Consider the following 12,650-nt stretch of genomic DNA (forward strand, 5'->3'; position numbering starts at 1 on the left):
GATGCTAGGTAAGGTTCCTTTAGTTTTAGGTCCAAACAAATTTCAGCCAGGGGCGCCTGGGTGGCTCAGTCGGTTAAGCGTCTGCCTTCGGCTCAGCGCATGATCCCGGGGTCCTGGGATCGAGTCCCGCGTCAGGCTCCTTGCTCAGCAGGGAGTCTGCTTCTCCCTCTGCCTGCCACTCCCCCCACTTGTGCTCTCTCTGACAAATAAATAAAATCTTAAAAAAAAAAAATTCAGCGAACATGTATTGTATGAGCCTGTGTAGTTAGAAGTATGATCATTCTGGGGCGCCTGGGTGGCGCAGTTGTTAAGCGTCTGCCTTCGGCTCAGGGCGTGATCCCGGCATTCTGGGATCGAGCCCCGCATCGGGCTCCTCCGCTGGAAGCCTGCTTCTTCCTCTCCTGCTCTCCCTGCTTGTGTTCTCTCTCTTGCTGGCTGTCTCTCTTTGTGTCAAATAAATAAATAAAATCTTTAAAAAAAAAAAAAAGAAGTATGATCATTCTAAGTACTCACATGTGACCTAATCTAGAGAAAGATTTGCTTTCTCTTTCTGGTACCAAGCCCTGTGGGAACTTAGGACTATAATTAAGGACTCAGTATGCATCGGTGCTTATTTTACTTTAGAGAATTTAAATATTTAATGCCTATACAGAACGAATTACAAGGAAAAAGACGATTTAAATGTTTTGTATGGATAAGACATTTGAGAGCGTAAGATCTGCTTGGCTCTCCGCAGAGGAGCCAGAGCGGAGGCTATGGGAGCCCAGCCCCTGTGCCCCAGGCCCACCTCTGACATTAGCTGCAGAGGGCGGCACTCCCATCCCACCCCGGGCCCACTGAGTGGAGTCAACGGTCCTGCAGAATGACCCTCAGCTCAAGGCGGATGTCTCTTTGCCAGCCTCGCCTCTGCCCTTCCAGACGACTTCGGAGGCAGACACTGTGCAGCTTCTCTGAGGTTCCCGGTAGGACTGAGCGTCAGTTTCCCGCAGCAGTAACACATCCTTGCCTGCTTTCCCTCCTTCTATCTCACGCTCAGCACTTCCTCACTCCTGTTTCAGGGAAATGCCCCCGACAGCAACAACCCACACTCAACTCCTTGCTTCAGGCTCTGCTTTTAGGCGGATCGAAACGGTGGCACCGTACTTCCTAAAACAGCGTTACCAGAATTAACCTACCAGTTTCAGTTTAATAAGACTAGTTGGGATATTACAGCAGCCTGTACCAGAAAAACTGGGATGATCCTAGCTTAAAAGTGGACCTCTTCCCCCCTCATACACACACACACACACACACACACACACACACACACACACGGGCATTGAAGTTACAATGCCAGCTGTTAAGATCTGGGGCAAACTCACTCAGAATCTGTGGCTCCCTTATGACAATTTCTAAAACATGTATGTATTCAGATGATATATCTAAAATAGTGACACATTAAGCATTTCGGTATTAATCATGGTTCCAGAAGAACCGCTGGTTTATTCCAGCATCCTACTTCCATCAACTCCCGGATAACCAGTGATAAACCCAGTAAAGACAGCCATGCCCACTCAGAGCCATACCTGGTCTGCCACTTTTCCATGGATTCTCCTCTTTCCCGAGGGAGATAGCAGTGCTGCTGGAATTCGTTAGCAAAGAGAATGCAGTCATGACGTGTATCCTTCAGGAGATTCCGCAATTTGTTATACTGTCTGGGACACAGAGGAGAAAAATAAATCGGACATAGCAGGCACTCATCTACTGCCAGCTCTTGCTAAGGATCAAGGAAGATGAGGCACTTTAGGACCAAAGATTATTTAAAACTCAAGGAACACTAACCTATATTGGCCTTCGTGCGCGGAGTACTCCTGGGCTGTTGTTTCTCCATTTGGTCCGCTACAATGCGCTCGGGCAGCACCTCATTAATTAGCCTGTGGATCAAGCACCCCCACCCTTTCCCCTTCTAGACTTCTGGCCATTTATTTCGGAATTAGATGACCCTGCCCCACACAGCGCCCTCTTCGAAGGCTCCCGCAGGACTGAGGCAAGCAGAGCTTAGCACTTTCTTCATGTACCGCACTTAGTTCTATAAATGGCATTAGGCACGAGTACATTTAGGACACGTAAAGGAAATAAGTTTGGGGGTTTAGCTCTGAGTTTTATTTATGCAGCCCCCTCGTTTACACGGATGAGGGCTAGCTTCCTCTGTCAGACAGCTAACGAAGTTTTAAGGTTTCGCCCATCAGGAGATCCTTCCAATAATGCTAGCCGAATCTCACATCAAATATGCAGCCGCATATGGGCCAGTTTCTAAGACAATGATTTTCTTTTCTTTTTTTTTTAATGTGCCTTTCAATAGTCTAGGTAATATGAAATATGGAAAATGTTCACAGTTATCTTGAAGGAAGCCAATTGTTTATTTAAAAATGGATTGATATTAAACCAGATGTTAAATTAACATATAAATTATCCAAGGTAGATGATTGGCATTTAACATGTGTTTTAATATAATAAAACTTGTGCCCTTCCATTCCCACCTCCAGCCTGCTGCCGTGGATTTAAAAAAAAAAAAATGAGTCTTTTCATTAAAGCAAAGGCAGAACTGTCAAACTTCTCTTCTTTAAATAAATGCTAATCACCAATATCTGCGTCGTCTTAACACTTAATCAGAAAACAAGAAACACTGATTTTATTTTCTTAGTAATTCTAATTCTGAGCTATTTTAAAAAGAATCATCAAGTAATAACACTTCCACAATTTCATAATAAACAGAAGGATTTAGTTTCATATCTGTGAATGGCAGCTTTCCTTAACAGCAACCCACTTGTACAAACAAAAGCTGCCCCGCCCCCCCCACTCAGAAATGCTTAGAACATATAATTGGTAATTTTCCCACCTTCACAAGGATAGATTTAAAGTTGGTTTTAAAACCTCTTAGGGGGGCGCCTGGGTGGCTCAGTCAGTTAAGCGTCTGCCTTTGGTTCAGGTCATAATCCCAGAGTCCTGGGATCAAGTCCCGCATCAGGCTCCTTGCTCAGCGGGGAGCCTGATTCTCCCCTCTCCCCCTGCTCATGCTCTCTCTCTCTCTCTCTCTCTCAAATAAATAAAGAAAACCTTTAAAAAAAAGAAAACCTCTTAGAATATGCATATAGTAGAGTTTACACCACCCTGCTTACAGCGACCGTCCCTGCACAGGGTACGCTGAAGACTTCCACTTTCTGCTTTACACATTTCTATAATGCATGAATTTTTAAAAATGAGCACTTATTTCTTAAGCAATAAAGGATTTTAGGAGAGACTTCATAATCAATTCCAATTATTTCAGAGAAAATACTGAAAAAATACTGCCTATTTTTCCTGATCTTATCCTCCATAATTTTTGCTCCCTTTATCCACCATCACATTTTCTAGACCCCTAGAAAAGCACCCGAACTTAGTACACTAATTTGTTTGCTAGTTTGCTTCCGTATTAAGCATCCTTCATTTAGCAAATATTTGCTACATTCCTTCTATGTGCCCGGTCCTTCGCTCCACTGAATGCCCTCAGGGGACACCATCTAGACATCTCCTTCCTGTCCTCCAACCATAGCACCCTGCTCATGGTGAACACGACAGAATCACCCATTCCTCAAAAAAATTAAAACAAGAACTACCATGTGACCCAGCAACCGCGCTTGTGGGCATATACCCCAAAGAACTGAAGACAGGGTCTCAGAGATGTTCTTCTACCAATGTTCATGGCAGCCTCTTCACAATAGCCAACAAAAGCAACCTAAGTGTCCAGCGACAGATGAATGGATAAACAAAATGTGGGGTATACATACAAGGGAGTACTACTCAGTCTTAAAAAAGGAAGTTCTGACACATGCTACAACATGGATAGAACTTGGGGCGCCTGGGAGGCTCCGTCGGTGAAGTGTCTGCCTTCGGCTCTGGTTATGATCCCAGGGTCCTGGGATCGAGTCCCACATGGGGCTCCCTGCTCAGCGGGGAGTCTGCTTCTCCCTCTGCCCCTTCCCCCACTCATGCTTGAGCTCTCACACTCTCTCTGAACTATCTTTAACAAAAAGTAAACCAAGCCTAAAGAGATTTTTTTTTTTAATTATTTATTTATTTATGTGACAGAGAGACAGCCAGCGAGAGAGGGAACACAAGCAGGGGGAGTGGGAGAGGAAGAAGCAGGCTCCCAGCGGAGGGGCCCGATGTGGGACTCGATCCTGGAACGCCGGGATCACGCCCTGAGCCGAAGGCAGACGCCTAACGACTGCGCTACCCAGGCGTCCCCCATCTAAAGAGATTTTATGTTGCCTTTTTGGTAACCTGCTCTCATCCCTGTGACGAAGCCACAGAAATTCCTTCTTCCAATGTCCACATTCCGAGTGTGAGTTGGGGAACACTGCACTGCTGGTTCTTGGCTATGCAGACAATCCTGATAGAGGCTTCTCACTCCTCAACTGCAACGGCCTGCCCCTGCTTTCCTGTATGACCTTCCACCCAACGAAAAGGACAAACACTGTATGATTCCACTTAGATGAGGTATTCAGTCAAATTCAGAGACAGAGAGTAGAATGGTTGTTGCCAGGGGCTTGGGGGAGGGGGAAGCAGGTGAAGAGTTTTACGGGTTCAGAGGTTCAGTTGAGGGAGATGGAGAAAAGTTCTGGAGAAGGTGGTGGTGTTGGCCGCACGAAATGAGAATATACTCAATGCCACTGAGCTAGACACTTAAACATGGTTAAAATGGTGAATCTTATGCTGTATACCCTCACCATAATTTAAAAAAAACAGCTAGATTAAGTGGCGAGACAAAACAAAACAAAAAACCGAGAACCACCATCCATTTCACTGGGAGAAGCGCCATGAAGGGGAAAAGTGCAGAGTGTGACAAGAACATGGGAGGGCTGGGGGAGGCCCCTGGGAAGAGGTGACACCTGAGACAGGGATGAATGACAGTCATTGAGACAAAGCGCCCAAAGGAGCGGAGAGGGGACAGAAAGTTCAGGAGAGCGGACAGTGTGGTTCACGTGCCCGATAAATGTTTCCCAAACGCATAAGTGAACTCGTAACTCTTTGTGACAACCGTGACCCAAATACAAGACAGCAGTGTGTCAGGACCCACCTGACATTATCAGAACCTGTGACTGTTCTGCCAGGCTCCGCACGCATCTCTGGATTTGTGATGACACCCGCACTCTGGACCCTGGGATTCTCCAGCCCCGTCCTCCCCCAGGTACTGATGTTCCACAAGCCAGACCCAGGGCGCTTACCACCAAATCAGAGGGATGACACAGCAAAATATGCAACTTATCAAAAAAGAATGTTCTCGATTTAAAGTTTCACTCCCATATATTTTCTGTAGACTTGTCATGCATGCTTCCATTTGTCAGCTACCTATCAGCCGGATAAGACGAATGAACAAATGGCACAAGAATATTAATGGGGAAAGCAGGAAGGAGTGAATCACTCGGAGTGTGACAGTCGGGTTTTCTTGTAGGCATGTGGGCTTATGGTTGTAATTTAATAGGGCACACATACAATATAGTCATATTTTTTGCTAGTCAGGGCTGGTGGTGCATACGATGGGGTTAGATATATGAGTATCCTGCCCGGAGCTGGCAAAGAGCATCACGGTGCCTTCAGAAAGTTTGGCCTGGATGACAGGTGAATAGCAGTTTCAGAAAGTCACGTAAATAAAATGATCTGAAGTTTTAAAACTTCCAGTCTTACAGAAGAGCCCTCGTTTCCCTGGACTGGTTTAAGCATTCCCCAGATCTCTCTTATTTAAACAGTTCAAAGAATTTCTTAGGGGTATGGCTACGCTTACCTTCCTTAGATTGATTTTTGCACTGTTTTCACTCGATGGTGAGCTTACCTACAGAGGCAGCAACAACCCCTCTCCCTGCTGACTGTATTCTCTGGGGATCAGAAGCAGGCAGCCCACAACCGCATCTACAACGTCAGTGGACGTACAATATTGTGTTTCCTTCAACCCGTTTTTGCAGAACCCCGCGAGGGTGTCTTTGGTAGACTTACTTTCAGAGGTCCTTGACTTTTCCGTAAGAATTTTAAAAGTTTGTGTTTTCCTTTATATTAGGTGTATTCTTTTTTTCCTTCCTTCTTTCCTTCTTTCTTTCCTTCCTTCCTTCCTTCCTTCCTTCCTTCCTTCCTTTTGAAGTAAGCTCTAGAGGCTTGAACTCACCACCTGGAGATCAGAGTCACATGCTCTACTGATGAACCCAGTCAGATGCCCCTATGTGGAACTCTTAAAAACATTTTTAATGGAGTATATTTTGGACCATCGGAAAGCCCTCTAACTGCACTGCCATTTGGAAGCCTCAAAGACAACCTCAAACTCATGACCTCTATCTCCACCCCTCTGGACCTCCTCCAGCGTGCGCTTTCTATCTAGTTACATAAACCAGAAACCTTGGTGTTAGCCTTAACACCACCTTCTCCCTCCCCTTACATATCTAACTCCATTACTAAGTTTCATAGGTTTTATTTTTTAAAAGAACAGCTTAACTGAGATAGAACTCATATACCATAAAATTACCCTTTTAAAACATACAATTCGATGGCGTTTTGTACAGAGTTATGCAACCATTACCACTAAGTCCAGACATTTTACCACCCCAAAAAGAAACTTAGATGCATTAAGCAATCATTTTGCATTCCCCTGGCAATCACTAGTCTATTTTCTGTCTCTTGGATTTACCTATTCCAGGCATTTCATTTTCTTTTTTTTTTATAAGATTTTGTTATTTCTTTATTTAAGAGAAAGAGTGAGAGAGAGAGAGAGCACAAGCAGGGGGAGTGGCAGGCAGAGGCAGAAGCAGGCTCCCCCCTGAGCAAGGAGTCTGACGTGGGACTCAATCCCAGGACCCCCGGGATCATGACCTGAGCTGAAGGCAGACGCTTAACCCCTCCAGGCATATGGAATCACACAAAAATGACTTTTTTGTGTGGCTGGCGTCTTTCACTCAGCATAATATTTTCATGTTCTAGCATATGTCAGTGCTTCAACCCTTCTATGGCTGAATAGTATTCCATTATATGGATAAAGCATATTTTGTGTAACCATTATCAGGTGATGGACATTTGGGTCGTTTCCATTTTTGGAGCTATCAGGAATACAGTTGTTATGAACATTCCTGTACAAATTCTGCATGGGCATGTTTTCAATTCCCTGGGTTAAAGACTGAGAAAGTTCTACAGACTTTTTTTTTTTTTAAGATTTTATTTATTTATTTGACAGAGAGACAGAGAGCCAGCAAGAGAGGGAACACAAGCAGGGGGAGTGGGAGAGGAAGAAGCAGGCTCATAGCAGAAGAGCCTGATGTGGGGCTCGATCCCAGAACGCCGGGATCACGCCCTGAGCCGAAGGCAGAGGCTTAACTGCTGTGCCACCCAGGCGCCCCAGTTCTATAGACTTTTACCTTTAAGATGCTGTTGGAAATACCTATTTCTTTCCATCTCTAAGCTACCAACACCTCTCACGTAGCCTCTTCTCCGCCGCCTAGTCATCTTTTCAAAATAGGAATCTGATTATATATATTATCCCGCCCAGCTTACGACCCTTCACTAACATCCCTGAGACCCCTCATCCACGCCAGGGCCTTCTTTTAGTTCCTTGAACGGAGCAAATCTCCCTCTCCACGACCCTGCACAGCAGCCCCCTGACCTGAAATGCTTTTCTCCTTTCTCTGTGGTTTACTCCTACCCACCTTGGAGAGCCCAGTGAAGGCATCTCCCTTGGGAAAGCCTTTTTGGCCTCCCTGACGCACACGGACTCTCCTGGAAGCAAGCCCCTATCCCTCAGGGCCCGTGGCACCGTGGCAGTTCTCCATGTGTTTGTGTGGTTATCTGAGTACCACCGTCTCTCCCCGTGACACCGCGTCTGCCTCTGTTCCCCACGGCAGCCTCGGTGCGAGCGCAGGTTCCCCCGCGCAGTCTCTGCGCACATGTTTGTTAAATAAACAGATGAACACCTGTGTGCAGGAAGAAAGGCCATGGCCAAGACAGCCTCACACAGTCCTCAAACGATCCCTCACGAACACCCGTGTGCGGATCGGCATATCGGCAGAGCATGCCATGACCCCAAACAATCAAAACTGTGACTTCTTTCATAACATTTTCTGTAATATACTTAGGAGAACAGGCACTTCTGCATTGATTGTATCGAAATCGAAATATAAAAATCATATTAAATACAGAACTAGAGTGGAGGCTGTGTCTTTCTACTGGGACACCCAACTCTGGTGACTTCATTTCAGTAGGACGTCATCTGTCACGTTACATTAATGTTCATTTGCAGTCTTCTTATTTTGTAAGCTTTGTGTATTTAATGTGAGGGTCCGATCTGGGTTTCGGGTTGCAGTAAGTACAGGCATGAGACTTTACATCTAGATTTAGGTTAAACATGTTTAAGTAACATTAAAGCAAATTAAGACGGGTTGTCCGGGGAAAAAAAGTCCATAAAAAGTCTTGGAAACAAGGACTGAGTAACGCTCATCTATTGGGTGGTGAGTTGGTTTCTCTGACTTCTTGGATCCTCGCCAACTGTTATATTCTCTGACTCCCATCTTAGGTTATATACTGAGAAACAGAGGTGTGAGCTGTTGAGACTCTAAAGCTACAAAAAGGAATCCACGAGGGGCAAAAGCAGAACGCAAGGCAAGGCACCCTTACACCAGCCACGAGACCAGCCAGGTATTTTAACCCACAAGGCTTTTTTAAGCAAAAATGTTCCTCAAAGCATATAGAATAGAATGAATTATTTACTAGCATCTCAAAAATCTCCAAGGAAGAACGGAAAAATACAAGAAAACGTTTTCCAACATTAAATGAAGCAAAACACCAGAGTGCCTCTGCTAGGCCACTTATGGCTAAATACAAAAAGTCCATTGTCTTACACTTAACACTTACTGAAGTCCAAACAAATAAAGCAAATGCCCCTGGATCTTCTACATTCAGGGGCTGTGGTCAATGATAACGTTAGCTTTCGATATAGGACACTTGTTAGGACTTCGGTAATTTTGGTCATTTAGCTGATTCTGAATACAACTGCTGTTGCTTACCAGATGCACAAAGCACCAAATCCCAAACGTGCTGATTCCTGTACCTGCCTCTTCTTTCTCTGAATCAATTATGTTCAGTACCTCTGCTCTAAGACCAATCTCTCTCTTTTTTTTTTTTTTAAAGATTTTATTTGTTTATTTGTCAGAGACAGAGAGAGAGAGAGAAAGAAAACAAGCAGGGGGACTGGCAGGCAGAGGGAGAAGCAGGCTCCCCAATGAGCAGGGAGCCCAATGCAGGGCTTCATCCCAGGACCCCGAGATCACGACCTGAGCCGAAGGCAGATGCTTAACTGAATGAGCCACTCAGATGCCCCTTCATTATGGTTTTCTTAATAATGTTTTCTTTTTTTCTAGCTTACTTTATGGCAAGAATACAGTATACAATGTATAATATACATAATATATGAAGTATATGTTAATCGACTATGTTATCAATAAGGATTCTGGTCAACAGTAGACTATTAATTAAGTTTTGAGAGAACTGAAAGTTACACATGGATTTTTGCCTGTGCAGGGGTCTGAGCCCCTAATCCCCCACACTGTTCAAGGCTCAACTGTACTTCTTTTTCTACTCCATAAGGCCTGGAACTATGAGCTCAAAATGTGCTTACCAGATGGGCAAACCAGGATGATATCATATCGGCCTATTTCACAACTGCTCATCCTTTGTTCTCACATTTACCATATTTAGAGACACCGTAAAGTGGTGGAAAACCAAGTTTTTCATCAAGTTAACTACTTTTGAAATGTTCAGGAGAAAAGGCATTTAAATTCCAATTCTTTGCTTTTGAATGTCCCAGGAATTGGTTTTTAAAACAACCCTTAATATTAAAAATATTTCAGAAAACAGAAGTTGAAAAGGCCCGGCACAGTGCTTGCAATCCAAATGACAGCAACAAATTGATTTTAGTAGCAGAAATTGAAATATGACCCCTGGAGCAGCGTTCAAACCTGGATGTGTATAAACATCTATATCTTTGTGTCTGAGCAAAATCAACTTCAAACTCATTGAAAAATATTCTATCTGGAAAATCCGCAATCTAGTTAATGCCCTTTTTCTTGAACTGAGCATATAATAAGGACAACTCATCATTTTCATATACAAATAAACATACTTCATCTTTTACCACCAAAGTCTGAAGAAACCACGACATTTAAAAAAGAATAAACACATAGTTTCTGCTTTTTAAATAACTAGGGGTGTTAAGAGGTTGGATGTATAATTCTAATATGCTGTTTTTATTCAGTCTTCATGTTCAAATCATAAATCCTTTCCCAGTGTTAAATGAAGCAAAACCGGTTTTTAGATATTTGTTCAAAAGGTGAACAACTGTTCTTCGTTTAGGTATAAGGCAAGCATTTTAGACTGATTTCAATCAGAAATCCTTTGGCAAATACAATGAGTATGGCTGGTAGTTATTCTAGTAATGTAAAAATAAAACAAGTTATTTCTGCTTTCATGAAATAAATCACTACAAGTACAATTTGCACCCATAATAAACAGTTTAAAATTTAAAAATAAAATACTTCCCACTCCCAAAAAAGTGTAGGCTTTTAAAACAATATATCTAAAAAAAATAATAATAAGCAAACCCAAAGCCAAGAATCTTAAATACCCACATACTGGGGACACTGCAGTTTACTGATCTGCAGTCAGATCTCTTGGCCAGGTGTTGAAGCAGAAATATAAAATAATGTCCCTGCATTCCTCACCAGTGAAGAGAATAGCAAATTAGTTCAAAAAGTCCTTTCTGACAACATAATGAATTCCTCCCCATCCCTTCCAACAAGGGACCTTTTCTAAAGGGGAAAAGACAAATGTGCCATACAGAAATAAATAAATAATGCACACCACTTACCTGCGGCCTCTTTGATGCTGCAGAGTCTGACAAGCCGTCTGCATGAAAAGAATGCCCTTCAACTCTGGGAACTCAAGGATCTCCAGGTAATCTTGAACAACTTTCCAGTCTGGGACCACGTAATGAGTCACATCACCAGACAAGAGTTTCCCATCTAAAACACAATTGAAAATGTAAGCCATTAGACAACAATGCGAACCTGGTTGGTTACTACGTCAATGTCAAGGGGCTCCACGCTGCAGAAGAACTTCCAGTCTTAACTACACCCTGAAGTTTTGAAAGGACACAACAAATCTACTTCCGTAGAGGCCCCAAGTTCAGGTAAATTCAGCATCTTCATTTGTTTTCATATACCAATTGTGCGAAGTCAAAGCTCAATGCGGTTTATGGTGTTGCTAGCGGTGCAGATGATGGCTGATTTTTTAAAAACGAGCAAATCTTCGGCACAACCTAAATATTTATTTCTGTTAACTCACTGGCCTACACTCACATTCAGGTGGGGTCCCCGGAAATATACATGTTACCCCCTTGTTTATACCTAGCAATTTCAAGCGGGTTCTGAGTCAAGCTTGTGTTCACGCTCAGAAGTCTCCAGGGTCCGGAAAGGCGGAATCGACTGGAAAAGATGCTGAGCGCAAGCGAGGGCAGTGGTTAGGCCTTCCACCCAGCCCGCATCTCAGGGAGCTGCTTGGCCAAGCTGTGACCGAAATGCTCTCGTCAACCATAAACTGAGGATTCCAGATATCAAGGACCCCCGGGCTCCTCTCCCACCAGAGGGAAGACACCCAGTCATCTTCCTCATTAAATCGGCCACCCTTGCAGCTGAGAAACCAAGTGGGGGAAGGTCCAGCGCACAGCAGCTCCAAATCCAACTTCCCCGTGACCTTCCTGTGCAACGAGGGCCCAGACAATTCACAAATTTTAGGGCACACGGCTCTCTACCGGCCAAAAGTCTGAGGCATCTGGGCTGGCAGTGAAACCACATGTGGGAAGTTAGAAGTGTCAAACGAGCAGCAGCAGGAGCTCCCCGCCGCGCGGGATGGCTCCCCACTTCTCGCAGTGGGGCCCGCAGCTCAGCACCCCCCATTTCACCACCACACGATCCCGCCAGGGTGCAGGAGAGGCAGGTTCCTGCGCCCGCGGGCCCCTCGCAAAGCCCCGCTCTCCGGGCCCTTCCGTTTGAGAGGGGGGCCGTCGGGAGGGCGGGTGTGGACAGCCCCGGGAAGCCGCGCGCCACGGCCGTCGGGGCGCCTCTGGGGCCGCGGGCCTCTCGCTCCGCGCCCGCAGCCCCGCAGCCGGCCCGAGCTCCTGCCCGGACGGGCGGAGGCCCCGCGGCCTCGGCCTCGGCCTCGGCGCGACCCCGCGCTCCGCCTCCAGCAGCGCCCTGGCGCCTCCCGGCGGACGCCCGGCCCGGCCCCGCCGCCCTCGCTCCCGCCGCGCCCGGCTCTCCGCGCTGCGGCCCGGCCCTGACCGTTGCGGCAGGCGGCGGGCTGCGGGCAGAGCGGGCTGTTGCACGGCACGCTGGGCCGCAGGTAGTGCTCCCGCACGATCCGCAGCGTCCGGCCCTGGAAGGTCCTCAGGAGCAGCACCTTCTCCCGCTTCTGCAGCATGCCGGCGGCGCTCGGCGGCTCCCGGCTCCGGGCCCCGGCCAGGCCCGCCCCAGCGAGCGGCCGGGAGGTGGCGGGCGCGGCGCGGCGCGGGCGGAAGCGAGGCCGCGGCTCCGGGCCCGCCCCCT

General features: G+C 46.1%; 1 protein-coding gene across 2 annotated transcripts in view; it reads right to left on the reverse strand.

Annotated features, from left to right (window-relative positions):
* Window positions 1–12,639, reverse strand: part of DIS3L (DIS3 like exosome 3'-5' exoribonuclease) — a 31,807-nt gene extending 19,168 nt beyond the window's left edge. Inside the window, exons 1-3 of one of the 2 annotated variants that reach the window (XM_045810684.2) lie at window positions 12,387–12,639; window positions 10,916–11,069; window positions 1,566–1,694 (exon numbers count right to left, since the gene is read on the reverse strand). In XM_045810684.2, the coding sequence (XP_045666640.2) occupies window positions 1,566–1,694; window positions 10,916–11,069; window positions 12,387–12,525 (422 nt within the window). In that variant the 5' untranslated portion in view covers window positions 12,526–12,639. Of the gene's footprint in view, window positions 1–1,565; window positions 1,695–10,915; window positions 11,070–11,453; window positions 11,875–12,386 lie in introns of those variants that run through there. The other variant, XM_045810685.2, reaches the window with a different exon arrangement.
* Window positions 12,640–12,650: the final 11 nt, after the last annotated feature.

Source organism: Ursus americanus, chromosome 28 (genome assembly GCF_024610735.1).
Source record: "Ursus americanus isolate L20-20 chromosome 28, mUrsAme1.1.p, whole genome shotgun sequence".
NCBI lineage: Eukaryota > Metazoa > Chordata > Mammalia > Carnivora > Ursidae > Ursus > Ursus americanus.